The following is a 19,517-nucleotide window of genomic DNA, read 5'->3' as shown; positions in this document are numbered from 1 at the left end:
CTTTGTGCTTTGAGTGTCAAGTGTCAGAGAGGAAATCAGATACACAATTCACTAACAACAAAAATGGAAGTGTTGGTAGCAAAAGGTACAGTTTTGCTTCCTAGGGGTAAATCGCAAATTATAAATAAGGGAAAGCAAATTCCAGAACCAACGTGTCCTTGCTCAGCAGTGCAGGTTTCAGTTCACAACATGGTGCAAAATAAATACATACGCCACAAAAGACGCATATTATTTCTTCTGTGAGTTCCTTTGCTTTGTGGGTGCAACTTTAAACTCAAACACATTTGCACATTGAGATGTTGCACTCTAGTGAGCATAGAAATTACATACAAGTGTTTGCCTGAACATGGTTGTTCCTTTGAGCAGGCATGGCCATTTCACTTTGAGTCTTGCCTTATTGTGTCTCAGCCCCGTGTCACCGTTCCTTTCGATTGAACCAGAGACTAATTTATATTTTGTCCTGTCTTTTTTTCTTCGCCCAGCTGCCATTCAGGTGGAAATTACTCCACCACAAGGGGAGATCAGCGTAGGAGATTCCAAATTTTTCATCTGCGAAGGTAAGAGTGATCTTCCTACATCCCTCATTTAACACGGCTTGATGCAAATGTCACCTCATCTAGCAATATTGGCAGTATTTATTGAGGTAATTTGATGAAATTAATACAAGTTAGGTTAAATAATGAGATTGGTGTACTGGTGGAGGAAAAAAGAGAAAAAGATCACAAGGATAAATTGACGGGCTTATTCTGTGGAGGTGGTGGGATGATGAGATCTGAGTCATGTAAGAAATAAGACATAGAAGAGGTGGGAGAGAGGTGCTGTATGAGAAGATAATGAGACAGAGGTCTTACATTCTCTCTGTGCATTTGTCAGCCTGTCTGTGATACAGATGCTGCTTACAAAAGACAGATCTGCAGTCTGCCATTACACAACATCTTCTTACATTTAAATAACGTCCTAATTTTCTGAATAGAGATTATTCATTCATTTGGTCTTATTAACCCAGGTTACTTCTACACTACAAAACAAAGCTGATGGGGACTGAATTAACAGCATACCCATAGCCCTTACGAGGGGTCGTCCAGTATGAAAATTCAAAGCATCTCTCTCGTTATCCCGTTGATGTGAGTTACAATCATGCTGGACAATGAATGAATTGCATTTTCTTGAATTTGAAATAGAAACTTCAAAACACTGCACAGCTACCTTCATAGGACTTATGAGTAAATAGTTTATTGAACCACCTGTAGCCGGACTAACTTGAAATAATCATTTCCTACATGACTTTGTCTCTCGACAGTTGTTCTGAGGTGTTTGTGCTGATAAGCTGTATTTGCTTTTTGCAAACTGCGGTGCATTATGTCAAAGCATCTCCACTTCTCAGTTCTCCAAAGAACACTTCCAAACATCCCATACTTGTACTGTCATGAACTTTAATATTTCTTATGTTGGCTGAGACCTGCTGAATCCGAGATGCAGTTTCTCTGAGCATTGCACGGTTTGATCTTGGGGTGAATTTGCTGAGATGTCTGCTCCTGGGAATATCATGGCAATGTGTTAATTTACAGCTGAATGCTCCAGAGCAGCAAAGTGACAAAACTTTTCCTTTTACAGAGGTGCTCACACTTGCACATATCCAAGTCAACAAGTCTATTTGATTTTCAGCACCAGGCAGCTACATACCCAATTGTTATGGAAGGAGTAGTGGTGGACTGTTTTTCACAGGAATTACAAAGTCCAGTCAAAATTTTCTTTTGCATACTACATGCAATCAATGTTTTTTTTTCTTTTTGAAAAAATAACCACTTCTCTCCCACTAATGACCTGTTGTTTCACTGCTTTTAGCAGAATGTTTCTGTAAAAATGAAGCCCTAAAAGCAAAGATGGGTGTCTGTGTGTGGAATATGAAGCCTTGACATTAAGTACTAAGTGATTTCATTCTTTGTTCTATGAAGAAATTTTTGCATTCGTTTGAACTCGAATTCCTCCGTTTGAAAAGGGTGTCAAAATACATTTAGAGCTGTTTGTGCTCCTTGAGAGAAGAGATAGTATTAATAATTTTCAGGGAAACAAAAAACTGCCTCTGCTTGTACTACTGTTTATAAAAAGATGAATAATGTTGAAACGTTGTTTGATTTTTCTTTTAGTCAAAGTTTCCTCCTACTGAATAATCCTACTGAGGAAACAGAAATAATTCATATCTCCCTTTTTATGTTTTGCTGTGTCTGTTTAGTCTTTGGCTTTACATAACATACACTGGATGAAAACAGATTGTGATTTCACAGTAATGCTTCCAAACCATCTTCAAACCAAGAATTCTTAATTTCGTTTTGATATATTCTGTTCAAATTACGATTCATTTTTAACAATTTTTATTCACATTCTCTAATGAGAACAAAGTCTAGCTCAAACCTTAATCAGCTCCACATATGCATTCATCAGGGAAATAAGGAACTACAACTACTTTATTCCAACATGAACAGATGTGAAGAATATGAATGCCAGCAATGACAGTTCTTCCCCAGGTCATCACACAGTGCAGTGATCGTTGCAGTAAATTAAGTTTGAATTTTAAATTAAGATGCACACACTAGCTTTGTAATGTGATGTAACAGGCCCATGGCATCCTCTACAAGTTCATGCTCAGAGTCATATCTTTTCTTGCAAAGCGGGAGGCATATCTAAGCTATAGCAAAACATCAAAAGCACCAAACAAGATAACAGATTTCAGTTGCAATCCTATAGGTTCTGACTATTATTTACAGGCCACTTGTGAAATTCTTAGAAAAGCAAAACTTTTTTTTTTTGTCTCATTATTTACTTTGTTATTTTCAGTGGTAGGAGATGCTAAAGACATAGACTGGTACGCCCCCAGCGGTGAGAAGATCCTTCCCAACAGGGCAGACATTTTTGTGAGCCGCAGTGATGAAGCCACGTCGACTCTCACCATATACCACGCCACCGTGGACAGTGCTGGCATCTACAAGTGTGTGGCAAAGGATGGAGACAAGGAAGCCCAGGCCACTGTCCAAGTAAAGATCTTCCGTAAGTATGACCTGGTTTTGCAGTCTTTACAGACTTTACCAGTGAAGAGTGTTATTTTTTCACATGTTGGTAGTCAACATTACTGCATAAACTGTAGTAACTCAGCCACTATCAACGCTCTCTTTGAGTAATGCATTTCAAATAGAGAGAGCCAGTGTTTATGTTATTAAAGGTAACCTGATTTCCAGCTCCATACTGTTATTCTCAGTCTAGCTTGGCAAGCTGGACTTTGGTGAGTTTATCCATTGTATGAAACCAGCCGTTTAAGCACCGTCCCTTTAAGACAGCTTTCTTCCGACTGGCTGCCCCTCTCATAAACAGAAGATTTAAACAGCAGGTGTGAGGGGTTGCTGTTCTCCCAGCCAGGGCTGTGTGAAATGACCATAATAAGAACTGAACTATAACATACTGGAAACTGAGCATTTAGCTCACTCTGAAGTTTTTGGCTCATGGGGATTATTTCAAATATACTGACCTAATTATTGGAAACTTTGGTATGTGTAATATAAACACCAAAGTGAACCACTGAAATTGAAAATGTGTAAGTTTTCACCTTTACAAATGTCACTCTCTGTGTTAATACATATAAAAATGTGTAATATGTCCATTCCCCCACAGAAAAGATCACGTTCAAGAGTACTTCCAACCCGCAGGAGTTCATCGAGGGTGAGGATGCTGACATAGTCTGTGATGTTGTCAGTTCACCACCACCCACTATTATTTGGAAGCACAAGGGCTCCAAGATCCAACCTGCCAAAGATGGTGAGTCTGTTCAAAAAAAAAGAAAAAGAAAAAGAGGGGAAAAAACACCCCACTGCTTAGCTGCTTTCTCACATCCAACCTGCCTTTCCATTCCATCTTCTTAACTCTGTGAGCAGCCACCTTACCTCCCTGCCAATGCTGTTTGCCAGTTCATGCTTTCCGATCAATTTGCCACACTATTCCTCATCTCCCTCTCCTGCTGTCCATCATCTATGAACAAAAACAACCGTTTTCCATTGGAAAGTAGTTTTAGACCTCATAGATGATGCGTGAACATGAAAATTGTATTTTTAGGCCTAGCAAGAGGTGGTTATTGTCACTAGAAAATGTGTCTGAGGGCACACCTGAGTTTAATTTTGCCAAATAAAGGAAAACTATAGTTGGAAAAAAAAATCTGAAAAACTCAGCATGGTTTTTTTTTAAGGAAGGAAAGTGTAATCTAAGAAAGCTTCTGCTGTCACTAACAACAATAACAGCAAAAAAACCCCTGTAATAAAACCTACCCAGATTTGCTAGTTTAGAATCAGATTTTTTTTGTTGCTTTGCAAATCGTAATCATAGCATCTGTTTCGGCAATGATGAAGTAAAGTTCAGCCACAAAAGCAAAAGTTGCTTAAGTCTGACCATCGTTGGTGCTCTGTGCATAAACAGTTTGCAAACCACCTCCATCTCATGTTCTGACTTCAGGTCATACCTGACACATTTGATGCCTTCTCTTTCAGCAGAGCTTCCCAAAGTGTGGGGCCCGCCCCATAGGGGGGGCACAGAGCCATTGCAGGGGGGGCGTGGTATGAAAAGGGAAAAAAAAAAAAACGCGTGGACACTGCTAGCATGGGGCGCCCACACAAACGCAAAGCAGGAGGTGAAGCATAGCTGAATAGGTTTCCAAACCAACCTCATTCTAAGCCAAAGACTAGAAAATATGGTGAAGCTTATCTTCCCTTTGGTTTCACCTGCACAAGTGCCAAGGTAGGTCTCCCCTGCAGAATTGGTTTTCCCTTCGTCGGGAGCAGCGCTGGGCTGTTTAAATCACGGACAAACAGTATCCCACAGTTGTTTATGTTTTTAAACCCATTTTGCACAGAGAGGCATTTTTTTGAAAAATGTATTGTTAGCAATGTTGAATATTATTACAGAGGAAAAAAACAACTACATATAAAATAATTGCACCGTGACGCATCTGCCTTTGTAAATGGAGGGACAGTAACTGCGTGTGTATATGTAAGCGTGTAAAACCGGAAGATAGTCAGATTAACAGTAACAATATTTTGTCTCTATCTGCCATTCTGCAATTCATCTCATGTAAACAATAACGTGCGCACAGCATGATGTGAAAAAAGGCGCATACCTTTGACGTTGCGTGACGAACTCTGTATTCCTCGTCCACAGGTAAACGCAAAAAGGAGTTTTTAAAAAAACATCTCCGTTTTCAGTGATTCGAAACGCCGTTTACGTGTGGACGAAAGGTCCAAACGCATAGAAACAGCTGCGTTTTTAAAAACACCCATGTAGGTGTGGACGTATCGTAAAAGAGTTGTTTATTACTACCTGTAATTTATTGCAGTTTACTTGTATTTGCTTAATTGTTTACTAAATGTTTGAGGTATGAAATACATTTTTCTTGTAAAACAAAGGGGGGCCTAGCAAAAAAAGTTTGAGAACCACTGTCTTTCAGGGTGGTGAGATCTTACTATTGCTCCTCATGTCTCACTCTGATTTTGTATGGATTGCAGACTTAAGGACCCACACCTAGGACCCGCGAGAAAGAGATCTCAAACAAAAAGCGAGCTTTAATCACTTATGATTTCATATAAACAACAACAGATAATGAAAGACGATTTAAAAGAAAAATGATGGAATCCAAAAAAGCCAGAGAATGAATCCAAAGAAGAAAACAGACAGCACGAGAGGAGAAAAAGAAGCATAAAAAACACAGGCAATGCAACAAAGAGAAGGAAAGGGCTCTTTATACACTGCACAGCGATTGCGGATCACACACACGGCAAAGGAAGGAAATGTAGATGAAAGTAATGCAGAAAAATCAAACAAACAGAGGCTCAAAACCGAATTGAAACACCAGAGAAAATTAACTGTTAAAGTAAAGCAGGAAACAACCCTAATCACACAGAAGAGACAACTAATAGTAAACACATTACAGAGGAACAGTGGGGAGGCAAGAACAATAATAATAATCATAAACCCACAACAATAGAAAAACTGGAAGCAGGAAATCCTGAAACGCATAAAAAAAGACCCTCCCCCCCCCCAGCTATCAGGATCCTCTTATCTTTATAAATACACACATACATTTTAACAACATTTTTAACCTCTAACTCTTTCTTAGTAAAGGAATTTTGTGTTTCGGGAGTTAGAGGTGTTTGATGTACACAATTGGGTCTCGTTCTCACTGCGCACGGGCGATCAGAGATGTAGCTTTGATGTAATTGAACATCTATTTTATCCATATGTCACATTAGTATATCAAAAAACACTATAAAAACTTTTCAAACTCTTCTTGTATTATAATCCCTTTATCTGTTGTTTGTCCTGGGTTTTGAACCATTTCTGCTTTGCCAGTAAGCACACAGAACAAAGGTGTTTAGCTCGGCTGTGGAGGAAACTGTGAGCGTGCACATACCGAACATATAAAACTGTAAGTGTTGCTGAACACTTTGCCAAAAAAATCTAATCTAATGTAGCTGCTGTGAATCCAAGCTGTCTTCTGTGTAAAATGAAATTATGAGCTTTTCAGCATTTGGTCTCTTCTGCCCAAAAATATGAGGAGGGCCTAAATTCATGTACAATATTTGGTAATCATTTAATCTGGCAATAGCTTCCTTCTTGGGAGGAGCATTGACCAAATTGGTCCAAAACAGCCATGGCTTAGCAAGTTCAGTGAAAAACTAGGATCTAGTGTGGGAGCTGGACATAAAACAGGAGTCTGGGTTTTGTTTCACACTTGAACCGGGGACTATTTTAACCTTGAAGTAACCCCTCCCTCGGTGACCGCTGGAGAGCCTGGAGTCACCACACTGTTGTGCTAAGCCTGCCTTTGTTCTTGGATTCTTGTCAAGGAATGTGTTTTTCACTGGAAAAGCCACTAATTGTAACCGACACTGAAAACTAAAAACTGCTTATGCAATTTTCTTCAGTGCAGTCGCTGACCTAACCCTGTGCTGCAAGCTGCAGAGTTAAAAATCCCAACAGCAACTCTTCCTTGTAAAATGTGTCACGGTGACCTGAATAAGAGCTGTTTAACAAAAGCGTTGTTTCTTCTTAACTTTTAGACTCCTGGATTAAACTTTAAAAGCTTTTCAACATTTCAGTCATTTATTTTTTGTACACTATGTAAATGTTTCACTCCCATGGATGGTGCGATGTGGTAGGAGTCACTGAGGTGGAATTGTTTGTTCAGTAAACTGTGTAACTCTTAAACTTGATAGGAAGAACACGTCACTTGATTGAGGCAACAGTCATTACTAAAATTAATGAGTCCCCTGTGTAAATTGTGGATTTTAATAAGTGCTGGATAGTTTTTCTCAATAATGTGTGAAAAATAACACCAGGTTTCTGTTAAGACAGCTCGCTGTGTTACTGTGCATTGTTTAATTAGAGCTGCAACTGTTTGTCAAGGATCTGGGTTTGATTAAAACATTGATAAAATATGTTTACTGTAGCCAGAGAGTCATGAAGCTCTCTCATCTAATAATTTGATTACCAGGAAGGATTTTCTCAATCTTGCCCCAACTGATCATCTCTTAATTCATAGAAGACTTATTAAATCACGTTTCTTTTGTTCCACTGTTTTGTTGAGAATGTAATCTTCACAATCTCGAACCTTTGTTCTTTTTTCCTTTTTTTGTAGTTCGATTTAAGATCATGGATAATGGCCACCTGCAGATCCGCAGCATTAAAAAGACAGATGAGGGCAACTACACTTGTGAGGCTCGTGTCATGGCCAGGGGAGAAATTGACTTCAAGACTATGAAGGTCATTGTTAACGGTAAGCAGTGTATACACCACCTTCTATGCTCTGCCTGCCCTGCTGTTTATCGATGTGTGGCTTAACAGAGCAGGGTTCAGTAATGAGCCAGATGGCTCTAAAACCCTTAAATCTTTTTTGTTGCTCCAATGATAGTTAGATAGTTAGTCAGATCATCTAGCCATCTTTTTCAAGTTTCTGGTTTAGAGAAACACATTCAAACAACTACAGACCAGAATGACGAGAAATTGGTTTTAAATTTGTGGATTTCTCAGAAAATGTTGCAGATGCTCTGACCTTTAGTAGCAACATTATCCCCAAATTGCTTTTAAATATCAAAGTCCTTTAACTATCAGGATGAAGAATTTTGAAAAATCTATTTAAAAAAATGATTTTGGGCAATTTTCTTGAGGAAATATCACTTCTTAAAAGCTACTCTGTAGATTTTCAGGGATAATTGCATTTTTATTTTCGAACCCTTTGACTAAATTAAGAAATAGACGTGTAACTATGGGAAATATCGTTATATGTGTGTGAAATATGTTCATTTCAGCTATGTTGAAACATCCAGTCTGTTTTATCACGACTCAATGGAGGAAACTTGAAGTGCATTTTGGATAAACTTTACTACAATTACATTATCCCCATGTGGGTTCGGTAGTTGTTTAAAACAAGTCAAACCAAAAAGGTTTTTTTTTTTTTGTGAACGTTTTTTCAGTGTTTGGTTAATTTTATATGGAATGTGCAAAAAGAAGTAATAAAATCATTTATAGGTTTTGAATCTACATATCTAGATTAAACCTCTTTAAATATAATTTATAAATACACATTAGTTACTTGAAATTCAAATTAATCTTGTATCTTTTTCAGTGCTTCCCAGCATCCGTGTCAGGCACCCAGAAGTCAACGCTACAGCAGACGTTGGTAAATCAGCTTTACTGGCTTGTGATGCAGATGGCTTCCCGGAACCCACCGTGACTTGGGCACAGTACGTCATTCAATCTTGTTATCTGGCTGTTGTGACGAGCAGAGTTCAGATTTACCCCGGATCACGTCAGGAGAAATTTTGAGCTTCCACAAAAAATGAAGCATTTTATTTATTCTTTTTTTCATCTTCAGATCCTCTTGTTCTTGACCTCGAAACAAGCAATATTAGTTAGAGCAATGAAATGAATAATTATGAATTACAAACTGTTATTCTTGGTGCACAGTAATCCTTCTCAGGTCCAAAACTTCAACGACAAACCAAAAAGAAACACTGACGTCAATACAAATGACCCCCCCCCCCCCCCCACCCCCCTAAGTGGCAATCTGCCAAGCAGGTAAAAGCAGCCTGATAAGATTAAGCTGAGATGAATGATATTTGCAGCAGAGCAATGGAAGACAAACTATGCACTATACAGTGTACTAGTACTTAAAGCACATAGAGGGCTTTTATTAATTCCAGCTTTTCAATAGAAACTCATTATAAGTCACACTCATTAGTATTCATTAGCGAGCGGGAGATTTATATACTGTTACCTTTTGCTTTTTCACTTCAGCAGTCCATTTTATGACACAATGATATGGAGAGATATTCTGATGGCTTTTTACCTCAATGATCAAAATCCTTGTAATAACATCCACAGTAAAAGGGTAAATGAGTCATGTGTTTTTGCCTCTTACTAGATAAAGGGTTGATAGGATGGAGCTACATCTGCATAAAATTAGTCTTCCTGAAACTTCATTCCATGGCAATTAGGAATTTGTTATGCTACGCTAATGGCTGCAATTTATATTTACAGGTCAGTTCAATTAGTTACAAACATTCCTAATCAAAAAGGACCTCGGGGTTTTTTATCTTTTGTGCAGCAAGGAGCATCAATTTAACGGGGACATTTTTATAAGTTCGAGGCTACTCTTTAGCAGGATGTGCGCTACCCGAGGCAGCTGTCGGGGTATCTCTGTTGTTTTTTCTCCAGCTCTCCAGCTGCTGGACACAGTAATAATAAGGAAATAATACATCTCTGCATACAGTAGCGTGACCAGACCAGATTTGTGACTTTGCTGTTCATAGCTTACCAGTCAGTCCCCTTTATTCTTCTGTCCCTGACTCCTTTCATGCAGGCTTGCTTTTGATAAAGTTAATTTTTACATGACACTTGTTAATATATATTTATAGGGATTATGAATAGGTCAACAAGCAGAATAAACCAAAGTGAGAACAAGGTGCATATGCATCTTAGCAACCGCTAATTGGTAGTAGTTCAAAAATTGGTACCTGAAATGTGTTTAATTAAGTAAGTTCTGTTGATTAAAGAGGAGGTTTACTGAGTTAGTAATGATTTTAAACATTAACTTACCAATACACCAAGCATGTGCGTGCTGGAATAGGATATTTTTGTTTGACGACCACCGACTTGTGCAAATGTATGCTTTCGGGAGACGAAATCAAGGACGTCAGCCCGAACGTGTTTTTTTTCTTCATGCAGCTGTTTGCTCAGTGCACGTTAATATTCTTGGTGCATCATTCATGTCTGAATGCAGCAGTGAGGAGAAACCTTTAGACAAAGCATGATTGCTGCTGCATGAGTAAATAAGACGACTGAACTCAAATCCCGCTCACAGCTGTCTTTCATGCAGCAGATCTAATGTGTGATCCTGAGGAAGAAGCAGGCCCTGGCTAGAAGAGGGTTAAGATGGACAGGAAGGTTGTTGGGAGGATAGATGTATGAGGTGGTGAAAAAAACATAGGGGTAAAGCTCTATTTGTTCTAGTCGCTGACAGGCCTGTCATTCACTGTCTGGCTGCTGGAGCAATGCTGCTACTCCAGGTCTACGAACACTTAATTCACTACAAAAGAAAAAAGAAAAAGAGAGAGATTCTAACCTCAAGTGAAAGTTTGGCTCCTGAGAGTAGGAGTGTTTTCTGAAATCTAAAAGAAGCATCGTCATCATACAATCGGTGTATGACCTTCTTAAAAACAAGGCTGAAGGAGACCAAAGGCAAACAGAATCTGAGGCAATGTTGGAGGTGTTCTTAGAAGCACTGAGCACAGGACAGCGTTTTTTGGTCTGCGAGGCTTTGTTGTCTGCGAGCTGCTTGCTTCAGTAGATAAAACCCCAACAGTTCTTTGTCAGTGAGTTTAGAAAATTATTCGTAGGCTCCTCAAGTTGTGCAAGTAAATACATGTGACGCGGACACTTCTCTTTTCCTCTTTTTTCCCCCTTGCTACAGTAACGGCGTTGTCCTTGAAGACGGCGATAAGTACAGCCTCAATGAGGATGGTTCAGAATTGTTAATAAAACATGTCACCAAAGTGGATGAAGGAGATTACACGTGCATCGCCAAGAACAAGGCGGGAGAGAAAGCGGAGGAAGTCAGCCTAAGCGTGTTTGGTAAGAAAATGACTCCATTTGCTGATGGTTTGCTTAGCATAAAGAACACGGCAGCTGGTTTTTTTGTATCATCTCTGACATTTCTTTGTTGTACTTTGTGCACTTTGCTGCACACTCGTATCCTTACGCAGCTGTGAAACATAAAGTGCAGTATCTCTTTATGAGGAAATTATGTAGTCCTGTGGCTCTGTTATAACTCAGTGGGGTATGAAACCACTCTGTATTCCTTGCCACAGTAATACTGAAACGTCTCTATCAGCCATGGATCAAATGGCCATGTCAAATGTGTCATTCACAGTGACGTGATCATTTGATCGCATATATTCATCTGTCAGCAGCTGATGAGTTTATGTGGTGATTTGAACCTAAGAATTTTTCCACCTCTACTATCAAACCCAGTTAATAGAAAAAAGGCAGGTGGATTAGTGGTAATAGCTGTTGATAAATGTCAAGCATCTATTAGCTGTTTAAAAAAGAATAAAGAAACAGTTTAAATATTTGAAATTGCCCCGCTGACTCTCGTTGGAGAAGGAACCCACATTTATGTGTCTAGAAAACCAATTCTAATAACAGTTTCTGTCCTGCTTCTAGTCCAACCCAACATTACCTACTTGAGTAACCAAACTGCTTCGGAGTTTGATGATCAAGTCACCCTGACATGTCAGGCTTCCGGTGACCCAACACCTACAATTTCCTGGAGTTTTGGAAACAAGGTCTTCACTGAAGGAGAACAGGTAGAGTTGCTGTGTGGTCATGCACCAGAAACCATTTTTTTCCAGTTAATAGAAGTGTTTTAAAAAGCCAGTGTTTTTAGGAAAAGGGGTGCTAATGACAGAGAGGTACCAAAAAATAAAACTACAGTTGTTTGAGAAATTTGCCTAAAACGTTTCTGCTCTTAAGGAACAACATGGCAAACAACAAATTAAAAAAAAATGTCATTTAGAAAAGATAAAGTGGATGAAAGCTAGAACAGAGCCTCCACATAATTTGTACCACTTACATATTATGACCTGCACTGTAATATACAATACAGCACATGCTCTCCAGATTTGTTGGCAGCTGTTATTAAATACAATTTTCAGAAAAAGGCTTCAATTTCAATTTTCAAAAACTCACATGGACATTTTTAAGGAATTTTGTCAGCCATTCACTGACTTTCATTTTTTTAAATTCAGCCTTGAAATCCCACCAATTATTTTCACTTCCGTCACTTTTCATCTCATGGCATTAATAACTAATCAGTTGGCTATTCAACTCCACCCACGTGCTGGGAATGCAGCTAAAAGTGCTTCGTACATTTCTCATTGTTACATGAGTTTGAACTTTGCACAATGAGGTTTTGATGTTGCTTCACGATCTCTCTGAACTTTTGACAGCCTTGTCTTATACAGCCCGAGTTGCTTTAATGCTTTTGTACATTTACATTGTGACTGATAGAGGAGAGAGAGTGCAGACTTCTTATGTCTCCCCACATGTTTTTAACAGCGCATCTGACACGCTACATCTTTTATTCATTGGCTTTTAATGGAAATTTCTTTCCTTTTTTTGTGAATTTACTATAAAAAGTGCTCTTTTAAAATTCACAGGAAATCAAACAAGAGTTTAAAAAACAAAGTGAAAATGATTTAATTGGCATTAGCTTAATTATTGCTATGAATCAGATTGTTGTGATTCCAGTTATGCCACTCTGGCAAACTACTGTGATAATCCACTTTGGGAACGAGTGGGCACTTTTTTCCCAGGATGAACACGATATGAGTAAAGCAGCCACATAAGGGTTATGCATCTTTGTCATGCTTTGGCGTATATCCTAGTTTTTCCTCTTCATGTCCTTCAGGAGCACTGGAGATAACGCTGGATTAAAGCTTTGCTTATAGGATATGGTAAACGGCTTCTTAGGATGTGTAAGCTATGAACACCATTCCTTTCCTTATTTTCTCCATTGCAGTGGTCACAGCATTCTGGCAGTTGCCAGCCTAGTGAGAGAGTCTCATCCGAAGTCTATTGTTATGCTCTTATCAGCTCATTAAAATTGTATAATTTTGAAAAATCCATCTGAACGGTCTATTCTGACAATGCACATGGTGCTAGCAGCAAACAGATTAGTCACTTCAGAGGGGTAATTTTCTGTGAATGCAGTAAACAGTATTAAGATAATTACCTCGCTGCCTCCACCAGGTTTTTGGATTCGGGAAAAACATTTCATGCACTGGTTTGTGATTCAGCTTGCGTTACATACTGCCACATGTTTATATTACTTCTAAAAGCACTAAAGTTGGACACTGCATATTTCCCTGATACACAGAACAGCTGGGTTGCAGACTGGTTGCTGGCCTCGGGACATTTGCTGTGGAATAACAGGAAAAAAGCACAATTTGGCATAAAACTTGTTCCTGCCAACAATATGCTGGCATTTAATTAGGCATAAGATAAGCTGTACCCTGTCACTACAAGCAGCATTTAGCATGAAAACCCTGAGTCCATTTTTTGTTTGACTGTTGAGAGGTATTGTAACTCCTGTGAAATATGTTCCCACACAAAAATAGTTCAACAGTGTTTGTTGTCCTGCCATAGCAGACACAGTTGTTCTTCAAATGTTTCAAATGACACAGGTGTGTAAGAACAATAGAAGAACTACTCTTGGAGCTACACACTGTAAATGCAATGAAAGCACCTGTCCTGTTATTTCCCACAGGGCATAAGAGAGTCAGCTGCACAGTATTTTGGGCCATGCTGGCCTACTTCATTTAACATGCTCTGTCAGCTGGTGCATTGTGATGAATTATGTCTGAAAGTTACCATGTAGCTCATTTTCACATTAAATATATCTCTGTGAAATGAACTATTGATTTTTGGTGGAATAATATAAAACTAAAAAGACCATGGTAATGACTGTCTGACAAACTCTCTTCTAGTCATATTGTAAACATTCTCTATACTAATAATTGTAAATATCGTTGATACAGTTGTTTAAGCATTCAGACGGCTAATTGGAGAAAATATAACATTATTGTGAGACTGTGCACCAAATGTGGCAGTTATATTTACAGCAGCAGGATGATTTAAATCAATTCAGTTTTATTTATAATGCACCGAATCCCGACAGTCACTTCAAGGTGCTTTTTATCATTATTTATCTATTACCCCACAGTAATAGAGTGAAAGCTCCAGCATTCAGATGACCCCATATGAGCGAGCACTTAGTGGCAGTGGGAAGGAAAAACTCATTTTTAGCAGGAAGAAAACTCCAGAACCAGGCTCAGGGAGGGGGCAGCCATCTGCTACGACTGGGGAGAGACATGGGACAAAAGACACACTGTGCAAGAGAGCCAGAGATTAATAATAACTAATGATTAGATGCAAACAAGAAACACTTGAGTCCTAATAGTTAAGCTTTATCAAAAACGGAACGTTTTAAGCTTTACTTTTTAAATTTAATTTAGAAGTTTACACAGTGTGTGTCCAAAATTTAAGCTGGGAGCTGGTTCGACAGACGAGGGGCCTGCAGCTGAAGCTCCCACTCTACTTTTATATCCTATGAAGTAAGCCTTCAATCCAAGAGCAAAGTGTTATAATGGGGGGGGGGATATGGAACTATGAGGTCTTTAAGAATGGAAAAAACTGTAGGATATTGTTGTTTCTGAACAACATTGTACTAAAGAAGAATGTGTTATTTATTCAGTTCTTGTAATGCAGACATCTCGTTAAGTTGTTCTTAAACTGAGACGGATTTTATTTTAGACTTAATGGCAAACTTGTGCAAATTATCCGTTCACCACTCCGGTTGTGCTGGAAAATGATCAGTCTGTACATTTGAGTCAGTTAAAATATTCTCATATTTTCCTATTAACTGTGCAATTCATCACTGCCAATCAGCTGCGGCAGCCGTGACTGTATTGCGACTTTCTGAATGTAATCTTCCACCTGCAAGACAGGACTTGCATGTCGTATTCACAGTTGCCACTGAATGTCTTCTATTCACAGGCTGTTATCATCCCTCTCCTCCCTATCTATCACTGTCAGATACATTTTGATTTAATGTTGCTGTAGTCAGAAAATCCCGCTGATCATTTGGTAATAGCTGTCACTAATTTTCATTGGATCTTCATTCATCATTACTTTCCTGTTTGCCACGCTCTGTCTTCCATTCACATTCTAGTTCTACATTCATACCAGCCAGGGTACGAGAGCACAGACATATTCATAATGATGTGCAATGACAGAACAGGAATTTTTCTGTCTTCGGCTTCTTCTTTTGAATATTACTGGCTTGAGAAAAACACAGCTAATGGCGTCATTGTGTAATGTATGATTAAGACATCATCTCAGTTCAGCTGAAGGTCTTTGTGGTTTGAACGTTTATACCACATGATAGGAATCTGTACGTAGTTTATATTAATAGAGGATAAGTGGTGGAAGTCAATGTTCTGTACTTACATGAATGAGTTAATCAAGATACATACTGTAAGCCATGATGAGAAAATGTGCTGATTAGGAAACAAAGTCCCTAGGTGCCGGTAGTGGTTCTTGTATAATTAGTTGCAGTGCCTTGTTTTCCTTAGTGTGCCTCCAAATTCTCTCTTATTAGAGTACATTAATTAATAACTGGCCCCATGCAGCTCTAGGAAAATGTGCTCGAGTTTGGCATTTTGACCATTTCTGTTACTTCCTTGATTGCCAAGTTGGAAAGCCTGGCCCTCATCATAACAGTCATTTTCACATCAAGAAAACCTTGAACTAGACAATGCCAAATGTTCAGCTAGCCTTTAATACATCAACAGAGGGATATAATCTATTTATGACATCATTGGTCTTAATTGTTTAATTATAATAAATAAAGCTTTGAATGAAATTATTCAGCTGAATCCAATCTGTAGTTTTCATAAACAACATCAGAACAGTGCCAAGTCCCGCTTCTAGAAATCTTGTAAAAAATCACGGCTGTTTGCCTGAAAGGCAAATCGGTAACTACCCTTGATATTTGCATTTGGTATTCTATCTTTTTTTAAATTCTAGTTACATTACTGCAAGATGGCATCACCGATTTAATACAAATGCAGAAATCTTAGATGGTTTATAAAAGAGCGCCTAAGGTCTTTACCACTCTGATGTCAGCCACTGGTTTATTAAGTCCCATTTTGAGTATTTGGCTGTTCCCATTTGGCATTTTTGGAATCACATATGATTAAGCAAGAAGTAATCTGAGAAAATGAGGATACACGTTCATGCGTTTTTAACTTTTCTCCCACAAGTAGCTACACCTTTAATCCCTCATTCCTCTGTTACCTATTTTACTCAAAATGTGAATATTTTATGAGCATTTCTTATTAAGGACAGTGCTTACTGAAGTCATTATGTGCAATCTGCTTACCTCTTCATGCCTAGAGGCTACTTCCATCTTTAACATGTTGTGCGTTGCAAAAACAAAGTAAACTATGATTGATAGCATTTAAAAGACAGATAAAAACCAGAAACTACCAAGAACGGAGAAAACGCGCTTGTAGATATTCTGGAAATTAATTGGCAACAATGTATTTGCTTGAGTTTGCTTTAACAATCTAAAACAAAACCATGGAACGGTATTTAAAAGATTCAGTCATTGCACATTGAAGCCAGTCTGCATTCGTTCTATGTGGGTCATTTCCAAAAGCTCACTTTGTTCCACTGTGTCGCTGTTTGTCTTTGCCTCTTTGCTTCTGTCCTCTCTAGGCCTCTTGGACTCGACCAGACACATACGAGGTATGGCTACCAAATATCGTAGCCTGATTCTAGATGTACTAGCCCAGACTTGCATCATAGACTACCACTTTTACCCCCACCACCTTTTTTTGTTTTTGTTTGCAGAGCAGAAGTGTTATCACTCAGCCCACATTTAATATGCACCATATTTAGTTTTGCGCTTAATGTGTAGACTAATAGCCACGTAGTACAGTTCATTTAATACATTTAGTTCCAGTATGCATTTAGACTTGCTCCATTAGTTTATCACTGTTTATTTTTGTCAACAAATTTCCATGTGAGACGCAGGCATCTTGGTGTAGACCAAGTAGCTCCATTCTTTGTTTCCTGCTGCACAGTGTGGTGAATGCTCAGACTTTGCATGAAAAAAAGATGAATCCTGTATTGTTGATTGATCAGCAGCTGGACACCCAAAAAAAACACACTGTCTGCTCTGCTGTGAGCAAACTAACTCTAACTCACCAAACTCTAGCAAATAACAGAATGGATTTTAATGGTGTAGCCTTCTGTCATGGGCCAGGGGCCTGCATGTTTTTGTTTCAACTGTGCACTGAAGTAGCTGCCTCATTCAGTCACCTTGGGGCCTCATTTATACTGTGGTCTCACTAGGTCAGCTCACCCAAATGGGAAAAAAAGTCTTCCTTGCCCCTGATCATATGTAGCCAAGTAGAGAGTTTTGATTTTGTTTCTCCAGGATTTGAGAGGTTTTTTTTCAACCTCTAATACAAAGAAGGTTGACAGAATTCTGTTTGCATTGTCCACTTTTAAGGCTCATGTTTAGGTAGAACTCTTAGAATGGCATTAACAAGCATTTTTACAGGGTAAGCTTAAGGATGCCAAGTGTGTTTGCATTTTTAAAAAATCCCAAAGCACTTGAGCTTCCTGTTCTGTTGTTTGGCACAAAAGAAAAACATGCAAACTCTTGGCCTGCTGCAAAAACAATTACTACCTTTGGATAGAACTGACACAGTACAATCAGCTCACTTCACTCACCACTGTGACAAGGAACCAAGCTAAGAATTAACTGTCATATTCAGCATCCATAACACACAGATTCAGAGTTTTGACAAGTTTGTCCTAACTGGCTTCAATAACGTGCTTCAATCAGTCATAGCACTCATTTCCTGCTGATGTAATGCTGCAAAGTTTTTTCCCACACGCCTGTTTAACATAGCCTTATCCCAGCATGTGACAATAATCACGTCACCTTGTTGGGCTGTTGACTGGGTTTTAAGTTGCGTTTTATGGATCTACTGCTGTGACCTATGCTTTTATGTTTTAGCGGGAGCACTTTCACATTTTTTCTTACCTCTCTGAGCCCAGTCTAATCCAAGGGTCACTACAGATTTTTCAGTACTTGACATCCTTGACTGTGCACTTCATTACAGAAGTTCAATTAAAGACTACTTCTTTGGTGTTTTTATTGTTGCTATTACTTTGTTCTAGTGATTTACTGATGCTTTTGCTTGCTTGCTTATGTAGGAATACATGTGAGCAAAGAGGTAAGGCTAAAGACTGCATCTCAGTTGAAAGAAGCTTTTTTTTGGCTTTGTATGATGTCAATGAGAGCAGCTATTCCTTACGACAGACCTATGCAAAGACCTATATGAAGAAAGCTATCCTAAAGGGAGGAGTAAGGGATCTACATTTGCCTGTTTTAGACTGAGGGGCTGCACCTAGGCCCAGGTACTTTGAACTGTGAATCATGCAGACTACTTCAATAAATTCCAAGAATAAAGCCATAGAGTTAGATGTGAACAAACGAGCCCATTAAATATTTTTCTTGTAGGCCCACACAGAAAGTCAGCTGTCAGCGAATGTACTTATTGCGGCACAGAATGGATCGAACAGATCTTCAGTAATAGCGTCGGCCTTGCTTTCATTGGACGTTAGGTGAACCGAGCTGACAGGTGTTAATCAGCAACCCTAAAAAGCAGTCATTAAACAATTAGTCATAGAAGACAATCGAACATGAAAGGTGAAATTATGCTAAGGACAACAGCAAAGCCTTTTCACTTTATCTTTATTTCATTAAGAAGTGCACTTTGGAAGACAGTTTGACACTTAAACCAGATAAAAGTCTGATTATTATAACCTGCCTACTGACTGATTTTCAACTCATAAGAAGATCATATGACCATGTTGTTGACTGCTTGTTTTTCTTTTAGCAACTCGATGCATGTTAAGTAAAGACAATTATAGATAAAGGAAATGGTTTAATAGAACTCTATTTACCACTTGCCTTTAGTTACCCGTCTCCTTAAATTAACCGTTGTCTTAAAATCGTAACCTTTTTCCCGCCTCAACACTTTGGAGTGCTTGAGAATGCCAAGTAGAGAAATTGCACTTACTTTTCTTGGTATACTTCTCCTTGATGAAAGATTTGACAGTGGAGAAATTAAAAGAATTAAGGACAGAAATAGATGGGGAATGATAAGCAAGCAACACAAGTCCCAGGCTGGATTAAAAGTATGAATAGCCTACCCCTTTGTATATTCATGTTCTGTTCCTTAAACCCCTGGGCCATCAGGGTGCTCCATAAATCAACATTCTAGAAATTAAAGTTGACAAGGACCACTCCCAGTAGTTTCAAAGTTAAATTTTTGGAGGAG

At 38.7% G+C, this 19,517-nt stretch overlaps 1 protein-coding gene across 1 annotated transcript in view; it reads left to right on the top strand.

Annotated features, from left to right (window-relative positions):
- The window catches only part of ncam1a (neural cell adhesion molecule 1a), a 267,214-nt gene that overhangs the window by 190,915 nt on the left and 56,782 nt on the right, over positions 1-19,517 (top strand). Inside the window, exons 2-8 of the mRNA XM_085364059.1 lie at positions 483-557; positions 2,836-3,045; positions 3,664-3,807; positions 7,673-7,810; positions 8,660-8,777; positions 11,006-11,166; positions 11,758-11,900. Of these exons, the coding sequence (XP_085220185.1) occupies positions 483-557; positions 2,836-3,045; positions 3,664-3,807; positions 7,673-7,810; positions 8,660-8,777; positions 11,006-11,166; positions 11,758-11,900 (989 nt within the window). The remainder of the gene's footprint in view (positions 1-482; positions 558-2,835; positions 3,046-3,663; positions 3,808-7,672; positions 7,811-8,659; positions 8,778-11,005; positions 11,167-11,757; positions 11,901-19,517) is intronic.

This window comes from Diplotaxodon limnothrissa, linkage group LG10 (assembly GCF_057381915.1).
Source record: "Diplotaxodon limnothrissa isolate DT_005_m linkage group LG10, D_limnothrissa_male_GT1.1, whole genome shotgun sequence".
In the NCBI taxonomy this organism is placed as follows: Eukaryota; Metazoa; Chordata; class Actinopteri; order Cichliformes; family Cichlidae; genus Diplotaxodon; species Diplotaxodon limnothrissa.
The sequence above is the reverse complement of the archived record's forward strand: the minus strand, read 5'-3'. Positions and strand labels throughout refer to the sequence as shown.